This window comes from Phoenix dactylifera, chromosome 7, assembly GCF_009389715.1.
Source record: "Phoenix dactylifera cultivar Barhee BC4 chromosome 7, palm_55x_up_171113_PBpolish2nd_filt_p, whole genome shotgun sequence".
Lineage (NCBI taxonomy): Eukaryota > Viridiplantae > Streptophyta > Magnoliopsida > Arecales > Arecaceae > Phoenix > Phoenix dactylifera.
The window spans coordinates 10,026,650-10,052,734 of record NC_052398.1 but is presented as its reverse complement, the minus strand read 5'-3'; the positions used below and the strand labels follow the sequence as shown (position 1 = coordinate 10,052,734).

Below are 26,085 nucleotides of genomic sequence, written 5' to 3'. Positions count from 1 at the left end.
TAACGGCTAGTTGTGCAGAAGTGCTTTTTGGACTCCCAACGGCTATAAACGACTAGTTTCTTCAATCCAACGGTCAGGAAGGACTATTTGGAGGTTGGAGAAGTATTTAAGAGAGAGTATTCATCAGAGGAAGCAAGCTTTTGAAAATACATCAAGTGCATTCAAGAGAAAACCCTAGCAAGGCAAGCTTCATTCAATTGCTTCATTCAAAGAGTCAAAAGGAAGTGGTTGAGCAGATTCCAAGAGACATTAAGAGCTCCACCAACCCTTGAAGAGTGAAGCAATCTTGACAAAGAAGAGAAGAGCCTTATTAAAGGGATAACTATATTCTAAACTCTTCTTTGTAGCTCATAATTGTTTTATTTGCTCATTTAGGAGTAGAGTTGGGCACTGGGCCGGGCCGCCCACGGCCCGGCACGGCCCGGCACGGCCCGGCACGAAGCGGGCCGTGCCTGGCACGGCCCGCTAGCTACAGTACCGGGCCATGCCTGGCACGGCCCAATTAAGGGGGCCGTGCTGGGTCACGGTTTTCTGGCCCGCGGGCCGAGCTCGGCACGGCCCGCTCTTGGCCCGCGGGCCAAGCACGGCACGGCCCGCGGGCCAGCCCGGCACGGCCCATAAGGGCCTGGACCGGGCCGGGCTGGCCCGCGGGCCTGGCCCGGTCCAGGCCTGGGCCGGGCCAGGCACGGCCCGTCTCCATAAAAATTAATGCTTCATAAATTTTTTTAATAAATTAATACATATTGAAAACTAAGGATTTATTAATATAAAGCCACCTTAATGGTGGGGGGTTTGGCATAGACCCCTACCAGTTTATTAATTTAAATCAAAATGGTACATGAAGGGAGGTTTGGACCTTGGTCTGACCTCCAGAATACAATAAGAAAGGGCCGAGGTTTGGACCTTGGTCTGACCTCCAGAATACAATAAAAATGTACAATTATAAAAAATTAAGAAATCTTACTAATCATCAGTGATTCAGTGAATCAGTATTCACTCTTCAGTAGTGTTTGTATCATCATCATCAGAGGATGTTGTATTATGTCCACCTTTATCTTGAAGTCTTGCCTCAGCATCCAACCAATCTTTGAAGCAGAAAAGCATCTCCACCATTTCGCCCGTCATCCTACTTCTCTTTTCGTCAAGAACACGCCGACCTGCACTAAAAGCGGATTCCGATGCTACCGTGGACATCGGCACAGCTAAAATATCGCGTGCAATTGCAGACATAACAGGATATTGATTTCTAACACTCTTTCACTAAGATAATACATCTAGATTCTCTATTTGATTTTCATCATATGCAGACTGAAGATCATTTCGTAAATAAAATTCTAGTTCACTACTTAAAGATGAAGAAGATGAAGATAAACTTGAAGCATGTGTGTGTTTTCTCTGTGCAATGAATGAAAAAATAGATGACGAACGAGAACTACTAGAAGAAGAAATAGAGGTTTGTACGGAAAATCTAGATCCACGAATTTTTTCATCATATATAGCATAAATATCATAAAGAAGTTGTTTTACCTCATTTTTAGCAGGTTCAGGATCTTGATTCATATTTTCACAGTATGCATCAAGTAAAATTAGCACGCCATTTAATTTAACTCTAGGATCAAATACAGCAGCTAAGTTATGCATAGGACATATCTTGTCCCAATACTCATTCCATTTAGATTCCATTAGGTCAATAATAGGCATTAAAACATCATCATATCTATGTTCTGCAAATTAAAAGCATCTCCACCATTTCGCCCGTCATCCTACTTCTCTTTTCGTCAAGAACACGCCGACCTGCACTAAAAGCGGATTCCGATGCTACCGTGGACATCGGCACAGCTAAAATATCGCGTGCAATTGCAGACATAACAGGATATTGATTTCTAACACTCTTTCACTAAGATAATACATCTAGATTCTCTATTTGATTTTCATCATATGCAGACTGAAGATCATTTCGTAAATAAAATTCTAGTTCACTACTTAAAGATGAAGAAGATGAAGATAAACTTGAAGCATGTGTGTGTTTTCTCTGTGCAATGAATGAAAAAATAGATGACGAACGAGAACTACTAGAAGAAGAAATAGAGGTTTGTACGGAAAATCTAGATCCACGAATTTTTTCATCATATATAGCATAAATATCATAAAGAAGTTGTTTTACCTCATTTTTAGCAGGTTCAGGATCTTGATTCATATTTTCACAGTATGCATCAAATAAAATTAGCACGCCATTTAATTTAACTCTAGGATCAAATACAGCAGCTAAGTTATGCATAGGACATATCTTGTCCCAATACTCATTCCATTTAGATTCCATTAGGTCAATAATAGGCATTAAAACATCATCATATCTATGTTCTGCAAATTTTTGACTAATTATATATGCTTGTTGTAAAAATGAACATGAAGTTGGATAATAAATACCAGAAAGAACATTGGTAGCATTATAAAAACTAAGCAAAAAATCTTCCAAAATTTTTCCTTTATTCCAATCAGTTTCAGTCAATGTAAAGCCTAATCCACGATCATTAATATATGCACTTAATAAGTTTTTATATGGGTATGCATCATGTATCATGCTATATGTTGAGTTCCAACGAGTAATTACATCAAGTTTAAATTTTTTAAAACGTTTACCATGATTTATACATAGATCCTTAAATTTTTGAAGTCTTGATCTTGAAGCATGAATAAAAGAAACTGCATTTCTAATTTTTGAAATCACATCTTGAATCATGCCCATGCCAGCTTGAACAGAAAGATTTAAGATATGACATGTACATCTAATATGCAATAAATTTCCATCTAACATGGGATGCAATGAGTCTTTTAATAATGCAACAGCAGAATTATTATTAGATGCATTATCAAAAGTAATAGACATAATTTTATCATTAATATTATATGAACATGCAGTTTGATAAATGACATTTGAAATTTGTTGCCCAGAATGTGAAAAATCAAAAGCACGAAAAGCAAGAATACGTTTATTTAATTGCCAATCATTATCAATATAATGAGCAGTAATGGCAATAAAACAATTACTACCTACAGATGCTGACCAAATATCAGAAGTTAATGAAATTTTTACATTTAAAGTAGAAAGTGTTTCAATTAAACTTTGTTTCATTGCTAAAAAGTTAGTCATAGCTACTCTTCTAAATGTACGCCTACTAGTTCTTTTGTAAGCAGGTTGTAGGTTTAATTGAACATATTCTTCAAAATTAAAAGATTCACATAAACTAAAAGGTAATTCATCCTTAACTATCCATTTTACAAGTGCTTTTCTTTGATTTTCATGATTATATGCAAAATTACCTACAAGTAATCCCCCTTGTATATTAAGGGTACTTTGAGTTTGAGCATGAGAATCATGCATCCTATGACTCTCTTGATGTCTTTTTAAATGCCCTGTTCCCCCACTACTACTACAACTATAAAGTTTGGCACATTTTTTACATTTAGCTTTCCAGACTCCATCAACCATAACTCTATCAAATTCATTCCATACAGCACTAGTCCTCTTACGAGAAGAGGTTTGATCTCCACTCGGTTCACTAGTTCTAGAGGAACTAGGAACATGGGGTTGGGGATTAGTTTCTTCTCCCTTAGAAACAGGAGGAATGCCAAACTGACTTTTCTCAAAAGATGACATATCTAAATTGATGAATTCAAAAAATAAAAACTAACCACAAGAAGGAATTGAGTAGAGGGTCGGAGGGCAGAGGCAGAGCCGAGATTCTGAGCTTCCTCTTGTGCTCTCAACAGGAGTGACATTCTCTTCTCAACAGGAACCTCCTCTTGTGTAGCACTTGAACACTTGCTAAATGCAAACTAAAAATTAAATTGCTAGAAGAGCACTTTAGAAAAGAGAAATAATAGTAGTAGAGAAGGAGAGAATAGTTGGTTTGGTGTGGTGAGAATGAGGGAGGAAAGGGCTATTTATAGAAGCCCAAAAAATTTTTTCCCCAAAATACCCCTCAATTTAGCCGTTTTTGGACTGTTGGGAGGGGCAAAATTGGAATTTTCTCAAAATAGCCGTTGGAAACGGCTATTTTTCTCCCCCCTCTCCAGACGGGCCGTGCCAGGCACGGCCCGTTTGGACCCGTTGCGAGCCGTGCCTGGCACGGCCCGTTTGGAACCGTTGCGGGCCGTGCCAGGCACGGCCCGTCTCGTGCCGTGCCCGGCCCGGCCCGCCAATAGACGGGCCTGGGGCCGGCCCGGGCTACTGTTCCGTGCTGAACGGGCCGTGCCCGGCACAGCCCGCTTCATAAGCTGGCCGGCCCGGCACGGCCCGATGCCCAACTCTATTTAGGAGCCTTAGTTTCTTGTTCTTTATTCTTGTTGTAAGGTTTGTTGGTAAGCCCGTAAAACCAATATTATAAGTTTGTTGGTGAGCCCGTAAAACCAACGGTACAGGTTTGTTGGTGAGCCCGTCAAACCAACGGTATAGGTTTGTTGGTGCGCCCGTAAAACCAACGGTATAGGTTGTTGGTGAGCCCGCAAAACCAACGTAGGTTGTTGGTAAGCCCGTAAAACCAACATTAGGTTGTTGGTGAGCCCGCAAAACCAACGTAGGTTATTGGTAATCCCGAAAAACCAAATTGTAAAGGTTTTGGATTGTGAGCCCGAAAAACAATCCCACTGTAATCTGAGGGATTATAGTAAAATTTCCAAGGGGACGCTTGGGGAGTGGACGTAGGTGCCTTGGGGTGCACCGAACCACTATACATCGTGGTGTTTGTGTTGTGGATTCACTTGTGATTATTCTTGCATTATCTTTCATCTTTGCTATAGTTTAATTCATTGAAGTAATTTAAGAAAGCATTCACCGCACTCAACTAAGGATGTTTTTAAAGCACTAAAAATTTAGAAAAACCCAATTCACCCCCCCTCTTGGGTTGTCACCTTGGGCAACATAATCCTTATATAGACTTCTTCAACTTGCAATCCTTCTGTCTGCCATCATCAAAACTCTCAGGTTGCCTATGTACACCTGCTCTCCAAGATCAATATTTAGAAAAGTCATTTGCACATCCATTTAATGTAGCTCTAGATCAAAATGAGCTACTAAAGCCATGATTATCCTTAAAGAATCTTTTTTTGAAACCAAAGAGAGAGTTTCATGATAATCGATGCCTTCTTTTTGAGTAAAACCCTTAGTTACAAACCTGGCCTTAAATCGCTCGACCTTACTTGAAGTATCTCTTTTGGTTTTATACACCCATTTGCAGCCATTTGCCACTGCCCCTTCAAGTAATTCGATGAGATCCCAGACTTTATTACTAGCCATAGATTTTAACTCATCCATCATGGCATCTAACCAAAGTGTGGACTGTTCTCCATTCATGGCTTGTAAAAACGTAATTGGACTTTTTTAGGTCCGACATCAAAATCAGACTCTATGAGGTATATTATGTAATCATCAATAATAGCATGTTTTCTTATTCTTGAGGACCTTCTTAAAGCCACATCTTCATCACTTTGAGATGACTCAATTGGCTCAGACTGTAATGGCTGGTTTATATCAGGTTGAACCCCTTCTTGATGAACATGTTGTACTAAATTGGGTTGTACCTCATGATCATTAGATCTATTTTCCCTTATTACAACCAAATGCTCTCTAATAGGAGGTAGTACAACTTGTTCTCGTATTTCCTCAAATTCAATCCTATGAGGATAAACACTCCCACTAGGTTCAAGATCCTCAGGAAACCTTGCATTCATTGATTCAACAATTCTAGAGCTATGAGAGGGACAATAAAATCTATATCCTTTGGAGTTTACTAGAGAGTCAATAAAAAAACCACTAGTTGTCCTTGAATCTAATTTCTTTATGTAAGGATTGTAAATCCTCACTTTAGCTGGACAACCCCATACATGTACATGACTTAAACTAAGTTTCTATCCTGTCCATAGTTCAAAAGGTGTCTTGGACACAGCCTTGGATGGGACCCTGTTTAGTATGTATACTACAATTTTCAAAACTTCACTCCATAAGGACAATGGCAGACTAGAATTATTAATCATATTCCTTACCATATCCATAAGCATCTGATTCCTTCTTTTTGCAACACCATTTTGTTGTGGTGCACCAGACATAGTTATTGTGCAATGATGCCTTTACTTTCAAAAAACTTTGCAAATGGACCCATCATTTGTCCCTTTTCTATGTACCTACCATAGTACTGTCCATCTCTATCAGATCTTATGATCTTGATTTCTTTTTTTCACTTTGATTCTCTACTTCTATCTTATAGGTCTTGAAAGCATCTAGTGCTTCGGCCTTTTCATCCATAAGATAGAGATACGTGTATCTTGAATGGTCATCAATGAATAGATAAAATATATCTGACCATTCAAACAGAGAGTAGAAAAGGTCCACAGATATCTATGTGCACAAACTCAAAAATTTCTGAGCTCCTTTTGGAACCTTTAGATGATTTGTTGGTCTGCTTTCCTTTTATGCAGTCCAAACAACCTTTGAAGTCAGTGAAATCGAGTGTCTGCAAGACTCCTTCTTTCACTAACCTCTTTATCCTCTCCATAGAGACGTATCCCAATCTCTTATGCTATAACAGAGAAGAATTTTCATCTATAAGGTTCCTTTGATTACCAATTGTATGCATAGATAAATAATTCTACTCAAAATCGGGATCTAAATCAATTTTGAATAAATTATCAACCATAGTACTAGAACCAATAGGAATTTTATTTTTGAAAAGTGTCATTTCATTTTCAAAAAGAAAACCTTATCCTTTTACAACCAGTCTAAAAATAGAAACTAAATTCCTACTAAAATCTAGAATATAAAAGATATTAAATAAATCTAAAGCATATTCTGATTGCAGAATTATTCTAAAAGTTCCAACTGCCACAACTCGTGAACATCCTTTATTTCCTGAGTAGACCCATTGTTCACTTGTTATTGGCTTCCTTCTGTTAAGAAATCCCTACATAGTATTCACAATGTGGATTGAAGAACTAGAGTCAACCCACTAAGAATTCTTAGGAGAATCAATAAAAGAAGGATTCATGACACACAAGAGATATAAGATTATCTTTCTTTTCGAGCCATTTGAGATACTTTTGGCCGTCTTTCTTCACATAACCCTTTTTCTTACAAAAGAAGCAGCTTACTTTATTGCCATCAAATTTTGGTAGCACTTTATGCTCCCTCTTTGTAGGTGGGCCATTCCTACTTTTCTTGGCTTTTCCTTTATCATGAACAACCATGTGAGCACTTTCTGGTTGATCATGCTGCATCCTTTCCTCTTCCTGAACACATATATCCAATAGTTCATTTATAGACCAGTCTTCCTTATGTGTGTTATAAGAGATCTTGAACGGTCCATACTCAGATGGTAAGGAGTTCCAGATGAAATGAACAAAAAATGACTCAGATATCTTTATCTTTAAAGACTTAAGTTGTGCAACTAAGTCTCTCATTTTCATGATGTGCTCATGCACACCCTTCGAACTGTCAAATACTTTAGCTGTGAATTTCTTCATTAGGGTACTAGCCAAAGCTTTATTTGAACGAACAAATTGTTCTTCAACAGCCTTCATAAAATCTTTGAGTGCAGTACAATCATCGATAGCATCTCTAATACTCCTACTAACTCGAGACTTTATGAGTAGTAGTCCCAAGAGATTACTTGGCTCCCACTTATGGTACTTATCAATGACGTCTTGCGTATCTTTATCCATAGGAACGGGTGGTTCGTCCTCACAGGGTGCAAGATCAATGTCTCTGTACCCAGAGGTAAATTCAAAAGCATCTTCCCAGTCAGAAAAATTGTGACCAATGGAATATATTCGGCACTTTCAAGAAACAATTTTGAACCAGCTGTAATGATCAAATATAAAACTTTAGTGCTATAATACAAATCAAAGTAAATTCTAACCTACCTGTAGGCAAAGGTTGCAACAAGCATGAATTCACTTTACTTTAGTAATAGGACAAAAACTAACAAATAAAAATTATCCACACCTGTAGGCAAGAGGATAACTTTATTGTAATTTTTCTTTTCTATTCTAATTAATTACAAAATTTAATAATTTCCCTATGGGGTAAAATTATTAAAATTTATGATTTAATTACAACATAGATACTAAATCCTTATGAAGTTCAACTAGATGTGATTTTCAAATTTAATTAGCAAGCTGTGGCTAATCCAAAAGAAATCTGAAAAAAATCACTACTTCATGGTATCTAAACTTTAACATTCAAAAGAAATTGAACAGATATAAAGTATAAAAATAATTGTTGGGGCTAAGTGGTCATCTCGATGGACATAAGTTGTTGTGTGCCTAAAAGCCAGTTCCTAGATTCAAGTCCCAAGTATGCGCCCCATGTCTCCTTTTTTTTTTTAATAAATACATCAATGGAGTTTTAATAAGAAAGAAAACAAGGATGACAGTGGGTATTCTACATATTCAATGAGTATTCTACCAATGTGGATCTTTAATATATATAACCTTTCTCAAACAAACAAGCAATTAAAAAATCTATAGAAACTACGAACAGATTTGAAATTTTCATAACTTTGTAAACATCAAATAGAGACATAGAGGACACGCTGTGATACCAGATGAAAGAAATGATAGCCATACAATATATATATAAATTCATAGAGACAGTGAAAACGATTTATTTACCTCCGCCATGATGTCTACTGATTTCAAATCTACCCACAAGAAGATAAGGTAGTGAAAGAAAAAACTTTTTGACTACGAGAAAAATTTCTTGTCTTTTGTCTTTTTCTAGATTGTAATGTATAATGAAAATGCACAGGCCGTTGTATATAATAGGTAAGACTAGGAACCCTTCACTTTCTAGAATAATCCTTACATATTTCATCCATCAAGGAATATGAAATGTTTCTATACAGAATTAAATATATACTTAAATCCACATTAACTCCATAAAGGAATATTTATCAAATCTTTAATAGCATAATAAGAATTTTTTAAATAGCTAAAATAAATGTGATAATGTAGACCACTTTAGAGAAATTATCTTTATGAAATTAAATAATTTTTTACAGTTCAAGCCCAAATGGTAGATCCATTGAGACCATGAATGAGCCATGGTTTGGGCCTTCATCTCTATCTAATATGGTGCTGCATCTCAACTCGTGGAAGAGTGTATGGACTTGCTTGCAACTCGAACTATCAATCCTCAAGCAATAGTAAAACTGACCTCAGCTACATCCTCTGATCGATGGACAATCTTTCCAACCTACAGTTATTCTCTGTGGAGCAAAATGCTCTTGCTGCTGAATTTATGGACTCGGCAAAGTTTCACACTTGCCATCTAAAGTTTCCCCCACCTGTTAGTCTAATGTGAATGATTCAAACAACCACCTTGTTCATTGGGAGGTCCTCCACCCTAGCTTCGGCGATGTTGTTTTTTTCTTAAAAAGATTCACCTTTTTTCGCATAGATTGACCATTTGATTGTACAACATTTGCTTTGAGATCTACGCAAATGAAGGAATGAAGAAGTTCGGAGTGCTTCATGATCAGTGTAAGATGCAATTCAACAGTCGATGTCGCAAAAAAATCAATAATTATGTGTACAAAAGATGCAAACCGAACTCTCTTATCTGTTCTTTATTTTTTTTCCCTTGCTTGCGTTAGTGGTATTTCATTTCCTCATGATTAGAAGCTCTCCTCCGCATTGTGTCCAAATAATAATATAAATACATAATAATAATTTAAACCTAAGATCTGGTTTATCAACAACCTTCAAGTAATTTAATTTATCAAATGATTTCTCGTAAATAAATCAAACCGTTGCTGGACTGCGGAAGATGATGAACAAACGCGCCCCAAAATAGAGAAAAACTACAAAAATGCCATTGCGTCGATCTCCAAGTATGCGGCGCCGCCGTTGCCTTCGTCCGAGGCGGGAATCGCGTTTCGCCCTGCGTGTGGGGTGGAGGGGTATTTTGGATGGTATCGGTAAAATCCGGGGGCACCTCCGGAACTTCGGTGGCTTTCGCAGTAAGCACTGATTGACCTTTTTTTCCCCTTGCTTCGTTCCTCTTTCTTCTCGACATTGACCTCGGGCTTTCATCGCGGACTTTGGAGGTCCGAGTTAAGGTAAGGATTAGGTTTAGGTTTCTTTGGGCTCTTTTGCTGCACTAATTGGATTCGAAGGATCTACTCTTGACAGCATTGCCTGTCGAAAGGTAGCGCTTTTTCCTCAAGACCGTCTCGAGATTTCAGTACCGCATGCTTCTTTAGCTGTTTATTGATGGTTTCAGTTATATTTTTGACACTGGAGGTTAAAAAACTTGGTGTTTGAAGAATTGAGTTCAAATTCTCTCGAAAGGACCTTGCTTTGGAGATTTCCCTAGCTTTTTTATTATTTGTGAATTTGGAAGCTAATTTTTGTTAATTTATTAGTTTACTTAGTTATCTTTGGTTTCTGGATCAAGATTTTATTTTGTGCACTCTAATTTGTAATGTATGATGGAATATCTATGATTTATTGGACTACTGTAAAAAGAGCAGCATTTACTTATTGATAAATTGAATCGACCTTCTTACGATATTCTTTAGAATATGGTTTTTTTAATTGAATCGATAAGCTTTTATTTTTTGTATTTGTCTTAATTATCAAATGCTACTTAACTTGCTCTGGGATTAAGTTAGGAAAACAGAAGAATTTCATGCAATTTAGATGAAACCTATCTTTTACTGAGTATTTTTTCTCATAAAGTTTGTTAGAGGTTTTTTTACGCCTTGAATCTTGTCAGCATTTGCATGCATGCTTTACTTCGATTTGGTGATGTTGGCAGGTTAGCTTCTAAGTGTAAGAAGATCGAAGAAAAGCAATGCGGGCACCATCAATCCTGGCACAGTGCTGGTCAGGGTTGTTACTACATGACAGGGAAAGCCATGGTGCTAATCTAATTTGTGAAAGAGACATACATCTTCCTTCTCCAGCAGTTGAGATTCTTCCTTCAAAGGTATCTTTCCCTTTGGTGAATATATTTCTATGATTTCTGTTGTCTATCTTGCCACTTTATCATTGGTGTTTTCATTCAGAGTTAATCTGAGCTTTTTATTGGTCCACAAAGATATATGATGTTATAAAGATGGAGTTCAATATCCATGATAGATGTGCTAGCTTTTGAATTCTTCTCAACCACAAAAAACTGTTAATTATGGTTCTGTAAATAACGCATGGTGGTTGAAATAGAGAAGAAACGATGATTGACTTTAAAGTGGAAGAACTATAACTGGAGCCTTTGGTCCTTTCTTTTGGTGTATGAATTATTAATTTAGTGCAAGCTGTCATTGGCAAGTGCTATCAATTGATATTTTAGGTGTCTTCAGTTTCTTTGCATTTCATACATACCATTTGTTGTTCCAAACCTAATGAAGGATAATTAGGCTGAGTAAGTACAAGTCCATTTGTTTCTCCTTGCAATTGAGTAAATACTTTTCATTTGCTATCTCACAGCATGCTCACCCCTACAAGTATGCTGGAGAGAATGTTGATTTGCAAGGCCTCAATGTCTTCAAGGTATGTCTCATGCCTCAAATTTAGTCTCTTATCTTTCCAGGCATGTTTGTCTTAAATCCTATTTTGCTGATATCCGCCGATGAGGATCAAGTTCTTTATCATGAATATCTCCCATCCTGGTTGGACAGCCTATGCTAACTTATTATACATGACTCAACCGAATAGGATTTAATTGTCATTAAAAATTTCCATGGTGAAAAAATTCCACTATACTGTTTGTTAAGAAATTAAACTGGTGCTACAAGTTTACATCAGATCTGTGCCAAATAGGAGTTTATGATGAAAGCTGAATGTGTTTTGTATGTGTTTCAGGGCAGAGTTAGTGTGCCTGATATTTTAGGTCTCTCTAGTTCTGAGACATTATCTTCAAAAACTGAAGGTGAGTGCACTGGTTCTGGCGATCAGAATTACAGAACATTTAGTTAGTTATTAATTATAATGAAATGATAATTGTTGGGCTGGCAGAAGATGTGATTTACCCCTATGTTAAATTCTGTTGTTGCAGGTTCTCTGAAATCCTGGGAGAGTTCGATTGATCTTGTAAATATTCTCAAGCATGAGATTCGTGATGGGCAATTGAACTTTAGAGGCAAACGGATTCTAGAGGTATTTCTCTACAATCTCTTAATCGGTCATTCAATTAAATTTTTCTCATTTGAGGACCTTTCTATCTTCGCATGGTTCAGTTTACCGTTGCTTTGGAGAAGAACAGGATATTGCAAGGATAACTGAATACTCAAAGCTCATATCAAATTTATGGTTTTTCTACAATCAGCAGACTTATACAGTTGCTTGTTAATTCAGTTTTTGTCATGTTTACTGTTAATTAGGTTACTGTGATGCTAAAAGAATAAGCTAAGTTGATTAATAACAGTGGCCATGGTATCATGTTCTTAGCCATGCTCTCATGTATATGAAGTGGGTTGTAAAATTTAATTCATAATTTCCTCTTACAAAACGGAAAAATTCGTGTCAATAAAAGCCTTTTCAAATCATTCGTCTTCATGTACCAAACTTGTAGAGCTGTGAATGTGATACAATTTAAACTAGAGTGTAAAACCAATATTAACTATAAGTTGCTTGGGCTGATGTAATGCAGCTGACACTAACATATAAACATGATCTAGATCACAAACCATTCACTCAATAAAGAAATATTTCTATTCTACTTCTACACCAGAGGGTTACATTATTCCTCTGGAAGGTAGCCTGGGACTGTCTGCCAACGAGCTTGGCGCTGAGCCGACGTGGAGTTAGCATTCATCCTTTGTGTCAGTATTGTGAGGTAGACGAGTCAGTAAAATCATGCACTATTCCAGTGTGTCTGGGCGAGGGGGGCTTGAAGGTTGTCCGGGATTCCGGAGGTAGTTTGGAGCCGGAGGGATTATTTTCTGGAGGAGGTCTGGCGTTGGTCCATTTCCCCCCAGATGAGTTCTATAGCTATTAGGGTGTCCTGCATAGCTTACCAGGTATTGATGGCCAGGAACGCCCGAGTTTTCGACGAGCCTAGCTTGTCCCAACGGTTCGTGATGGAGCGGGCTCGGGCACAGGCAGCAGAGTTCCTTCATGCAGATTCGATTATAGACCTTTGACAGCTCGGGACACCTGGGGCCCCCATACTGCTTCGGCAGCTTCTCATACGGTGTTTTTCACCTGGGGGCCCCCACCCCCAAGCTTCCTCAAGGTCAATTTTGATGGCTCAGTCCTAGACGGAGGCAGGAGGGGAAGAGTAGGTTTTGTTATCAGGGGTCCGAGCTCCAGCATGGTGGCAGCCGGGGGTTGTCAAATCTTCGACACCTCGGTCCCAGGGGCAGAGCTGCGGGCGGCTTGGATGCAATTACGGTATGCACGACATGTACTTCAAGCGAGCTCCATCCTCCTGGAGGATGACTCGGCTACGGTGATCAGCTGGGTCCAGAGAGGCCCTCACAGCGATGGAGGAGTTCATCCTTTGCTCCGTGATATATGGTTGATGGTGAGGGAGGGGTTTACTTTGGCTATGTATGTATATCGTGAGGCAAACGGGGCGGCGGATGTTGCGAGCCACTCAGGAGGCACCCTATGGGTTGGTGAGGATGACTTGCCCGATGCATTTTGAGACCTTTTGTTTGCAGATTCCGCTGGGTGTATTTGTACCCATGTAGTATGAAATGCCCGTTTTTAGCAAAAAGAAAAAGAAGAAAGAAATATTTCTATTCTAATATGTAATACACCAGTTATAAGGCTGGTGTTTTTACATCTTCTCAGCTTTACGTGTCCTCGCCGGCTATTTGCCCCTTGTGACATAACACCATAGAAGACCCTAGTTCTCATAAATATAGTGTCATCACATAAAAAGTGCAAAAGAAGCCTTTATTCAGACCAACAGCGCCAATGACCCATCTATTGATAAGGTCTTTTTACTCCACAAAATTGCCATTATTTCATGGACTCTATAACCCTCTCCCTCCCTCCTCTCTCTCTCGTGTGTTTGTGTGTGTGTGTGTGTGTGTCTGAGCATGTGCATGTGTTTTATTGCTTTTCCTCAGTTTTTTTTAGGGGGTGGGGTCTGAGATGGGGGGATGTGGGTGATCCCTTCACAAATTTAGATTTTAGTACAGTAAGGTTGCAAGGTCATGCTTGCCACATACAAAGCATATTCATACATCCAGTGATAAGGAAAGCTATGGTTTCAACCTAAATCACAGTGTATGATTATCATCTAAGACTTTTAGTGATGTTGGTGCTCCCCATTCCACAGCATCCCTGCTTTCTTCAGGTTTAGCTGATTTTCATCTGCAAAGTAAAATTTTTTAGCATGTAGTAAAATTAAAACTCAGGTGAACAGTTCATGTCCAGATTTGGTCAAGTTGTAACAGAAATGTCTATACTAATTGTCACTCTTGGTTCAAGTGAAGGCATATTCTGACTGATCCATACCTAAGATGGAAAGCATTTGGTCCATCTTTGGATATAGGCCTGATCTATTGAGTGTTCTATGATAGAGGGCCAATTTCCAGTAGGATTCAGATCAAGTAGCCAGTGGCACCCTAATATCTTGGTTTCCTTGACTAATGTGCTTTTATCCTTCAAAATTTTCATGCCTAATAGAATATTTGCATCTGCCTACTTATCCTTTTAGCACTATACATGTGTTAACCTGGGCATCCTGAAAATCAAGAGCCAGCTTATATAAATTAGATTGTGTGTGAGGTCAAGCTCTACTATAGGACCACCAACTTGAAAGCAAGCTTGTCTCAAGTACCACTTCTAGTCTAGTATGCCAGACTTTCTGAAACTCATCTATTCATATCCAGTAAACTTCTATCACCTCCTCCCGTTTGATAGAAGAGCTGCACCCAAATCTTACATAGTTGCCTTAATGAAAAACAATCTCACTGATCGACCTTCCTAATGTAAATCCAAATTGGTTAAGTATAACTAAGTCCTTTCCATTTTTCTTCATTCTGAACAAATTCTCAGTCTTTACTTTACCATCTCCTTCCATAACTTTAGTATAGCTCATAAATTATTTCTAGTATAGGTGTTGCACTGTTGTACAGATATAACTACTTGCCTGTTTTGTATAGTAAGAATTGTTCCTATTAGCCTTTTTGTTGTAGTAAGAATTCTTCTATTAGCCTGTTTGGTGTAGTAAGACTTGTTGCTGTAACTTTAGAACACAAACTTCCCTTTCCTTTCAGGTGGGCAACAAATTCGCCCCTCATTTTTGTTTTCTTCTTTGTTTTAGCAAAAATCTTGTAAAGCTTGTTATGTATTGAATGCTCATCGTTGGAATAAATGGAGTCCTTGGACTATTATCCAGAGACAGCTCAACTTCAGAAGTTGCGTTGCAAGGGCCAGTGAGAAACCCACCAATCAGCAATACTAAATAAATTAAATTATTGACTTAATTGGGAAAGAAGAGCATCAATATTTGATCTATCACTGAAAAGCTCCAATCAAAATCAAAACTAAATACATAGTGACCCTCTTATTTCTCAATGAAAGAACATGATGCAGAGTGTTCTTTTGCTGCATATGATATTTGCAAACTATTGTATTATCTATTTTGTCATAAATTGTATCTAAAATTTCTTACTGGTTTTTGCTGCAGCTTGGTTGTGGTTATGGGCTTCCTGGGACTTTTGCTTGCCTGAAGGTATCTTTTCACCCTGCTTGACTTAAGCCTAGTTCCCTCTTCAAGTTGTTGAACTACATGCTTGTTTGACCTAATTCTGCACACAACTAGGTGAAGGTGAATTAAACATCCATGCAATATGTCCTGCACTGCTACCAATGTGGCATGCGGCTTCCGCATAGTTGTTAGGTGGGACTGTGCAGTTTAAATAGTTATGTTAGGCACCATTTAGGACAAGTCTTGCTTCCATGGCATAAATACCTTCCGTTTGATGTCTTGCCACTGTAATATTGTATGTGACATCTAGTATCTGAAGTTTCTTTTTTAACTATTTTAGGGTGCTTCCACCGTGCATTTTCAAGATCCTAGTGCAGAAACCATAAGATGCAAGACTATACCGAATGTCCTTGCAAATCTTGAGCAGGCAAAGGATAGGCAGAGCCGCCAACCAGAAAGCCCCCTTACTCCATCTCGACAACAGTTGGCTCATGATGTTCATTTCTATGCTGGGGATTGGGAAGAGCTCCACACGGTCCTGTCAGTGGTGCAGGGTGATGGGTTTGAGCTGGCACCTGGATTGGGCCTCGGTTTCTCGGAGGATGATTTCATGGATGGGTGTAGCAGTCAGGATGGGAGCATCATTGGTCATGAAACCTCCTCTAGGCGGTCAAGGAAACTCTCTGGAAGCCGCGCATGGGAGAGGGCAAATGAGACAGATCCTGGTGATGGTGGATATGACATTATATTAATTACTGAGATCCCTTACTCGACAAGCTCTTTGCGGAAGCTATATGCTCTCATAAAAAAGGTTAGTTTCTCTTTATGTTTCACCTCCTTCCAGTTCTCAGGCTTCAGTCTTTCCGCTCCTGACTTGAACAGAAACCATGATAGCCACTGGTTGAAATTCTAATAAATTGACTCACCAGTGTTATGTACCAATCGATCGGCATAATAGATTCTGATCGGTCATAGCAGGGTGTGTGTAAGATGAATGTCATTAATTAGGTTAACCATCTTCTATGATGGTTATGACTCTACATAACATTTTACTGATTCTGGAGAGGCAGCAACTAATTCTTTATTTTCTTTCATCTTATTGTGTCAATGTTGGTCAGATGCCTTCAGGCATTTCGCAGTTGTAAAACAGAAAAGGAAAATTTGCTATAGACCCTCAAATGGCTAAATTATCTCTAGCCAATCATCTAGAGACCAAAGTAGGAATGCTTTCTTATTAAGATGTGAAGAGCAGTCAGTGGAAGCAATACCTTTCGTATCCTATTGTCTTGAAATTTTTTTTTCTTTTGAGGGGAAAATAACAGTGGAGGCATCAAAATCATTTCTTGAAAAGACCATATGAGAATTACCCATGTCAAACACTTGAGAAACACCTCCAAGGGCTGAACCTGAAACGTTCTCCAAATGAAGAAGGGGTGCAACTGCTGAGCCATAGGCCAGCTGAACTCAGGCTCTTGAAATTTGGAAAAGCATTTTATGGTATATCATGCAGTCATAATTTGACATCACAACACTTGTTCATAAATCTTATTGATGCAGTGCCTACGGCCACCTTATGGAGTGTTGTATTTGGCTGCGAAGAAGAACTATATTGGTTCGAATGGTGGAGCTCGGCAGCTGAAAGCCCTAGTGGATGAGGAAGGCAATTTTGGTATCCATGTTGTTGCTGAACTTTCAGACAGAGAAATCTGGAAAATTTTTTTCAAGTAATTTGGGGTGCAAAGAGGAGGAAATTATACTCCTGGCTTCATAATTCTGCAATTATCTACGAAGAACCAAGTCTGTATATATAGTGTTAGCACAAACATTTTTGTTTGCTTAATAATGATTTCCTGGATCACATGATCCACAGGCATGCAGATTTGTGTCACTGCTAATATTTCGTAAATCTTGTCCTTTTTTATATATATAATGATATGTGCACCAGAACAATATTTTTGTAGAATCTTCATTATAGAATTTTTTATCTCCAGTGCATACGCAACACGATATTGTTTTTCACTTGTACTAGCTGATGCCTCCAGTTATTAGGAAGTTGGATTCTGATTTAATACTTACGTGACCCGTCACTTCATTGAATATAACCACTTAATGTTCTCATATTGATTAAATTGCTGTATTCAAAGGTTAGGCCTGTTTCCAATTTGCCCAGGTAGGATCTTAAATTTTTGAGACCATATCTAGGTTAAATGTACTTGATTTTGCTACCGGTGTGGGTTTCACCAGCTGTAACTCTTGATCCTCTGTGGTATATCTTTTGCACTACATAGAGCGGGGGCATGCTTGGATCCCTGCCATATCAGCCATCTCAAAAATTTAGGGTTCTTGCGTAGTCTCTCTACGCTACATGTTTGGCAACAATTTTGCATGTTCAGCATCGTAACATGAAGCTCTCCATTTCATGAGTAATATGTTTAGTATATCATTAGAAATTCAAGATCACTGATCATATAATATCAAAATTATCTTTGATATATTTTATAAAAATATATTTATTAATTCTATAAAAATATATTATTTATTAAAATAAATTAAGATTTTTGTTTATACTTATCATATATTATTATTTTAACACTAATATCTATTTTGATTGGAAAAATAAGGTAAATAGAAGTAATATATTAAATAAATTTATTATATAAATACAAAATACAATAATATATTTTTATTATAATAATAAAAGCATAACTGAATAATAATATGATAATAATACAATTGATGATTTAGTATAATGTAATATATCATGAATACTATATATGTAGCCACCAAGGTGGTAGCCTAGTGGTACTGGGCAGCAATTCTAACCATTAGGTTCCAAGTTCGAATCGCTGCGGCGACGATTAAATTGTGGACCGGAGCTCACTACTTTGGCCACTACTTGGACTTGTGGTGTAGGACCGCTCTTGAACCGCTAGTAGCCGGGGTGGTGCCGGGTGTGACGTACTCACACGTGGGACTCGAGTCAGAGCTCAAAGGAGTAGCTGAGCCGGGCCTACGGGTGGGGAGGGTATGAGTAAAACCGGTCGGGGTGCCCAACACACGGCCATTTCTGCCCGCATCGAACATTCTCCTGGCGGGGCGGGGGCCCAGTGGGGGCTGCTACGCGGGGGTGGGCTTGTCCCTTCCTCCCCCCTACCCCTTTTCTTAAGCAAAAAAAAAAAAAAAATACTATATATGTAACATCAATATAATATAATATATATAGTATTGATATAATATATTAATGGTATATTAAGATACCAATTTTTTCTATTGAATTGAGGGATATGACTAAGATCATTGCTCTATGGTGATCTTGGATATCCGTTCTCAAGGATGAATTTTCTATCACCAGGTTGGATGGTGATTTGGGAACACTACGACATAAAGATCACGACGATGGAACCGAACACAATGATCTCATTACTTTCACCTATATTATGCTTGATCTTAGGGTGATCACCCCAAACTAAATAGCCCCTATATGTAATTTAGCTTCCAAGAAGTGTAGGACAGGCTGCGAAAGCATGTATATTGCAGGCATGCTGATGTTAGTGCATTCAAGTTACTGGGTTTGATTGTGTCTAATGATTTTAAAATACGATCTCCCACTTACTCCTTTTTGTATGTGGAGAACATATCAATGCCAATTAGTATCAGCTGTTCTTCAGCAGGTATACTTTTGTCATCACAAAAATCTCCACTTCTTGGGGTCCTGCAAGCAATGCGAGCCTCTGAAGAAAGTTACACAATCGAAGCCATCCTAGCTTACCCTCAGAATGAGAACCCTTGGAGGTACCTCCGAGGTTTATACAATGGTGATACTAACCTGTTGGTAAGTGACAACCAAGTCTCTGAGGTATGCCTGAAGGTCTTGAAGACCGATTGAATTTGAGCCTGCTCTTGGATCTTCTTTGTTATGGTTTCCAACCTTCTGATAAACTCAAAACGGTAACTGAGGCTTTGAGGAAAAAAACTGAACCAGATATTATGACTTTAAGATGATCTGGACTCATTTGCAGGCTAATGTAAGGTGCTACAACACTTATTCAGTTGTGACCAAATGATCTACTGAACAAATTATTTGTTGTTAGCTATATCCAGTGTCTCTACCACTCAATGCTATTTCATTTGTCTTAAATCATCACCTTGACATGAATTGATGTATTAGTCTTAAAATTAATTTCTGGTTGCATTATAGACCCAAGTTATAACAGCAAGCTGTATTGGCTTTCTATTTTTCTCCAACAAAGCCGGCCAACAAATTCATCTTTCCTCCGCGTAAAAACTGTGCAAGAGATTTTTTTTTTCTAATCGAGTATTTTAAGCATATACTGGTGAACATGCATAAAATGGAAAGATTTAAGTCGAACAAGGTTTTAGTCTTCCATCATAGTGCCTGTGCTTGGGAGTTCTTCAAAATTTGACAAACTAGGATCCTAATACTTTTGAGAGTTGCCAAATTTAATAACCTATGGGATTGCTGCTTTAAGATGTGATTAAGAGTTTCTTTCCACTTAGATACATCTTAAATTAGATGTAATTAGTTGGTTTAAGTGATATTACTTCATATCACTTTGAGCTGCTGATAGGCTTGGAGGCCTTGAGAAAGAGACCTCGTAGGTTAAACCACAGCTGAAACTTCAAACCCTACATGATCATATCATATGCGTGTCTTTTTTGTTCACATTCAATTACTTGGACTAAAAATTATTTTCCATCCCCCTTTCTCTTTTGATAATGCCCAGCGGCTCTTCTTCCTTTTTTCCAATGGAGAAAGTGGTGACAGTAGTATCGATGAGCATTGGAATGATTAAAAAGAAGACTGCAAGTAGCAGCGGTGACTTCTTCTCCCTTCTTCTATCATATCTTTCTATTGCTCCAGCCCTAACCTTGCTCTTTCACCTCACCTTGTAACTGTAATAGGATCCAAAATAGCACAAAATACTCCATAACAACATAACCCAAATAATACTTGATTTTTTGTAATTCTAAATCTACTGTTGAGCATGGGTGAAGGGCTGTGAATTGAGTTGTGTTTAGATTTAGATCTACATCATATAGTATAGGTTTTGTTGCTGCCGTATCCGGACCGAGGTAGGAGCACAGCTCGGATAGCCTTAAAGTCAGCTGGAGATGGGCTGAGCAAGCTGGGTGAGGTATTGGGCGCTAGACTTCTCCGTTAGGTGGTCTGCAAGAAGTCCACTTATCAGAAGATTTTTAGTGGGAGACCATCCAATGCCTAAGTTAGAACGAGGCAAAAGTATGGAAGGGAGAGATTTAGCAGAGTAAAGGCTCTGTGAGAAGGGTAGCGTATTGCGTGTATATTGCATACCTATGGTCCTCCAGGTTGCTCTCCTTATATAGAGAAGCTAGTTTGTTGTTACCTAGGTCGACGTGGTGTGCAATGATGGCTAGACAGTATTCAATGGTACAACCGCGGCATGGGTGCCAGTCCACATGAGCGATAGAGTGCACTAATAGGGCGCCAGATGTGATGTCGCCGCGACTGCGGACTGCTAGGGCTGTTGGTTGTTGGGGCTGTCAGTCCTTGTTGATGCGTGCCGATTGTTCTCCATGGCTGGTGACTCCTCGATTGGAGCCAAAGTTGTTTACCTCAGTTTATGTCCGAGGATGGAGAGGTCAGTCAGGCCCGAGGTCGAGATGTCCAGTATTTCCACCATCACTTGCCCTCCAGTTTCGATGCTGAACAGTACTCTAGTTTGGGCGATGGAAGTTGAATAGTTACCTCGATTGATGGTGAAACCTTCATGTAGTCCTTCACTTTGGATACCGACTCTTGTTCCCCTTTTCAGCATGCCCATGTGGTCAGCAAGATATAGCGTCTGGCCAAGAGGTCCACGAAGCATATTTCGATGCTCAAAGAGAAATGGAAAGCGGCCTTTGAGCGGGCCTAGCTGTGCAAGGCAAAGACCATGGCAGCCGAGGTGAAGGCTAAGTTGGCCAAGAGTAGTCCAAGTTGGCAGAAGCCCGCATTTTGACTGCACGGACCCAGGCGGGGTTGAAGGAGGCCCAGTTGTCCATGACTAGGAAGGCCCTTAAAGCTGTCAATTAGAGAGCGGCGGACTTTTTCATAGAGCTGGCCCAAGCCGAACAGAGGGTCCGAGAGGCTGAACAGCAGGCCGCTAAATCCAAGTAATAAGCTGACGAGATCGGGCAATAGGTCGAGGAGGCTAACTAGCAGGCAGGGGCGGCCCAATACATTTGGGGGCCTTAGGCGAACTCATTAGAAGAGGCCTTTTTTTTAATTATTATTTAAATAATAAATTTTTTTAATAAGTATAAAAATATTTTAAAATTTTTATTTAAAAATAATTCGTCTAGCTTTTTGAGAAGCAAAATTACTAATTAAACTTTTATACTCAAGATCCATTAAAATACTATTTTCAATCGATAATATAGCTAATCCATTTAATCTTTCTTGTGACATAATTGATCGCAAATAAGATTTTATCAATTTTAATTTTGAAAAACTTCTTTCAGCAGAAGCAACTGTTATAGGTATTGTTAATAATATCCTATATGCAATGCATGCATTTGGAAAAGAATCTATTTTTTTTATAAAACTTAAAATATCAATAGGGGTACTAGTTTCTGTTTGTAAAAATTCTTTTAAAATTTTTAACTCTGAAAACAGATCAATACCATCAATATCAGAATATTCACCATGCTTTAAAAAGTTTTCATGATTAAGACAACACTTTTTCAAATCATCTTCATTCAAAGATTTTAACTTTCTAAAATTAAACAAAAAACCAAAAACATTTTTATATACGGTAAATTGTTCAAACCTATTTTGAATTGAAAAAATAGCTTGATCTACTATATATAAAAAGTAATCAATTCTAAAAGATTCTTCAGCTGATCTTGTTATCTCATCATCATTATTTTCATCAAAATATTTTTTTCTACAGATCACACATTTTTCACGAAATATAGGTTCTATTTCCATTTCATTTGCAATTTCTTTAGATGAATTCAAAGCATTCATGAATCCATTTTTCCTATAACTTTTCAAATAAAAAAGAAGACTTTTTAATTGATCTATAGCAACATCAATATGCATGTCTTCAGATTGTAAAATCTTACTAACTGAGTTAACAGCAAACAATATATCGTGCCAAATATTCATGCCTAATAAAAATTCAAAATTTTCAATCTCATATGTAGCTAAACATGTGGCTTCACTCTTTATTTTAGGATCTTCACTAGTTTTCGCTAATTAAACTAAAGCATCTCTTATTTTAAGAGCTTGGTTTTTAATTGCTTTGACACTTTCAATACGACTTTTCCAACGTATTTGTGACAAGGGTTTAAGAGTTAATGTGGATATATTATCTTATAAAATTTTCCATCATTTTGTAGAAGAAGAAAATAAGGTATAAATTCGTTGTATCACTCCAAAAAAAGATATAGCCTTAGGACACGAGTTAGCAGTATCACATAATATTAAATTCAAGTTATAATATCCACATGGTGTGTAAAATGCTCTAGGATTTATATCTAATAATCTTTTTTATACACCTTGATGTCTTTCTTTCATATTAGATCCGTTGTCGTACCCTTATCCTCTTATATCATTAACCTCAAGTTTATATTTTTCTATTATATTTATAAGTTCATTAAAAAGGCCCTTTCCAGACGTATCATCTACTTCTAAAAATTCTAGAAAATATTCTTCTACTTCTAAAAACTAGGGTTATTTGTTCCTGATGGCTTGCATCAGGAGTGCAATCAAGTATTACAGAAAAATATTTTGCTTCTTTAATCTTTTTAAGTATTATAGCTTTAATTTCAGATGCTAACATTTGAATCAATTCATTTTGAATATTATGACCTAAATAATGATTGTGAATTTCACCATGTTGAATGTGTCGAATATGTTCTTGCATTATTGGATCAAATTCTGCAATCGTTTCAATAAAACTTAGAAAATTTCCGTTATTGCTTTGATAGATCTTTTCATTCTTTCCTCGAAATGCTAAATTATTTTTTGCAAGATTTTTTACGACAGCAATAATTCTAAATAGAACTTTTTTCCAATGATCCTTCTCTTGGTTTATTTGTTCTTGGAGACTTTTATCAATTGTATTATTTTTTAGCAATCTCACTTCTAAATCAATCCACCTATTCATGCTAATGATATGTTCATTAGTTGTTTCATGACTTTTAAGCATGATACGTAGATTTTTCCAATCCCTACTTCCTTCATTGACTAATTGACTCGTGCTAGGCTTTGAATCAAATAATTTACAGCAAAAATAATATACTCTATCCAAATCTTTCGAATACACTAACCATTTTCTATCATGTTTTTCACCATTAGGTAACTTACGAATATAATATATCGTAGAAAAGTGTCTATTGTTTTCATCCTTAGGAAAATGAAAATCATAATTCCTAATTGAACCTCTTTTCACTATTAGATCTCTAAATTTTGTATCACTCATTTTCCATTGACCAGGATCATATAAATTTGTAGGAATAGAATTAGTTTCACAATCTTTTTCCTTGTTTATCCGATCTCCATCTGATTCTCCATTGTGTTCTTCACTAGATATTGTTTCACTAGCAATCTCATTTTTTAACTCTATTTCGGGTGCCTATTCTATTGCTAATTCTTGAGTTAAATTTGATGTAGTGTTATGTTTGTTTGTAACAACAAATCTATCTAGAGCTCCTTTTTGAGATTGTATGAGTTTATCGATTTTTCTTTTTTTTTTGAGTTTTTCATACTCACAGTCATATTTTCTATTAGACATTTTAATCTATAAATAATATTATCAAACTAAGCAATTAAAAAAATACCACAAACAAATCAAAATATAAAAAAGTTAAAAATGATAAAACTTAATTGTATCAAGAAAAACAAACTCGGGTCCCGACAAGTAGAGCCGAACTTAATTGTGTCGAGAAGAGGTGGAATAGTTCCGAACTCGACGGTGAGAAGAGGCTGAATAGTACCGAACCGCTGAAGTAGTGAAGTCACAACCAATCTACAATTGGACCAAAAAATAACCAATTCTAAATTAATTACTTGACTAAATAAAAACTAATTAGACAAAAAATTAATTAATAAACTAAGTAATACAGTTACTTACTAACTCACCTGCCTCACAGGCTCACACTCACAGTGAACCGCGATTCGCCGAACCGGGGGTCCGGGATCAGTGGGAACCGGGATCAGTGGGAACAGGGGAGGAGGTCGGGAGGTGGGACCGTGGCAGGAGGTTGGGAACCCCGAGGAGGCCGGAGCGGCGGAGGAGTTGAGGAGAGGACGGGGTCACGGGAGGAGGTCAGAGGCTCGGAGCTGCGGAGGATCGTGGGTGGGGGCCCTCCCTGGGTCGGGACTCAGGAGTCGGGACTTGGAAGGAGGTCGGAGACTCGGAAGTCGGAAGAGCCGAGGAGGAAGTCGGAGACTCGGAGTCGGAACTCGGAGGTCGGGAGGCCTCGCCACCTCGGTTGCCGCAGAGCCCGGAGGTCGGAGGAGCCGAGGACGGCGACTCGGAGTGGACGAGGAGAGGACGGGAGGTCGAAGGCTCGGAGCTGAGGAGGCCGAAGCTCGGAGCCGAGGAGGAGGCTGCACGGACTGCACGGACGCACGGTGGACCAGAGCTCGAAGGCCGGAGCTCGGAGGCTCGGAGTCGAGGACGGCGACGTCGGCGAGGAGAGCTGAAGAGGACTGAGAAGGTTTTTTTCCGTTTTGCGCTCGCCGCTCTGCAAGCCGATTCTGCCGAGAACCGGAGAAGGTTTCGGCATTAAAAAGGCAGGCCACAGGCGGCAGATGGGCAGAGAAGGGGGGAGAGAAGGGAGGAGCCGGGGAGGAAATGCCCGTTGGACTTGGCCGTTGCGTTGCCCGTTGCTTGTCGACGACTCGACCGCTCGACGCCTCGACGTTGCCGGTTGCCCGCCCGTTGCTTGTCGACGACTCGACGTTGGCCAAAGGGACGCACTGCAGGCTGTTGGCTTGTAGCGGCGTACGGGCGGAGCCCGGTAGCCGTCGCTCGTCGCCAGTCCATCTGCCAGACTGCAGACGCTTCACATCCGTCGCCGCCTAACTACTGCCCAAACCCACTCCCCGTCTGCCATAGCGCCATTATGGAGCAATTAAAAAAAAGAAAAAACCGTGGCTGGGTGGGGGCCTTCCCTGGGCTGGGGGCCTTAGGCGACCGCCTCGGTCGCCTAAGGCTCGAGCCGGCACTGCTAGCAGGTCAATGAGTCTGACTGATGGGTTGCTGAGGCCAGGGAGTAGGCCCTTCGCACCGAGGTGAAGGTCGTGGGAGTGGTCGAAGAGTACCGTGCCTCGGAGGAGTTCCGAGAGAAGGCCTTGGAGACTATAGCTGACACCTTTTGGAAGGGCTTTGAAGAATACTGAGCTCAAGCTTAGCAACTTTTCTCAGGGATGG

At 38.8% G+C, this 26,085-nt stretch overlaps 1 protein-coding gene across 2 annotated transcripts; it reads left to right on the top strand.

Moving 5' to 3' along the window:
• Positions 1 to 9,976: 9,976 nt before the first annotated feature.
• Positions 9,977 to 17,648, top strand: LOC103713760 (histidine protein methyltransferase 1 homolog). 2 transcript variants are annotated; one of them, XM_008800778.4, is made up of 8 exons: positions 9,977 to 10,112; positions 10,814 to 10,984; positions 11,482 to 11,544; positions 11,857 to 11,923; positions 12,050 to 12,150; positions 15,641 to 15,685; positions 16,002 to 16,472; positions 17,219 to 17,648. In XM_008800778.4, exons 2-8 carry the CDS (start codon positions 10,850 to 10,852, stop codon positions 17,387 to 17,389), a joined length of 1,053 nt encoding a protein of 350 aa, XP_008799000.2. In that variant the 5' UTR covers positions 9,977 to 10,112; positions 10,814 to 10,849; the 3' UTR covers positions 17,390 to 17,648. The 2 variants fall into 2 exon arrangements, with proteins under 2 accessions (XP_008799000.2, XP_008798999.2); XM_008800777.4 differs by having other exon boundaries at positions 10,056 to 10,201.
• The last annotated feature ends 8,437 nt before the right edge of the window (positions 17,649 to 26,085 follow it).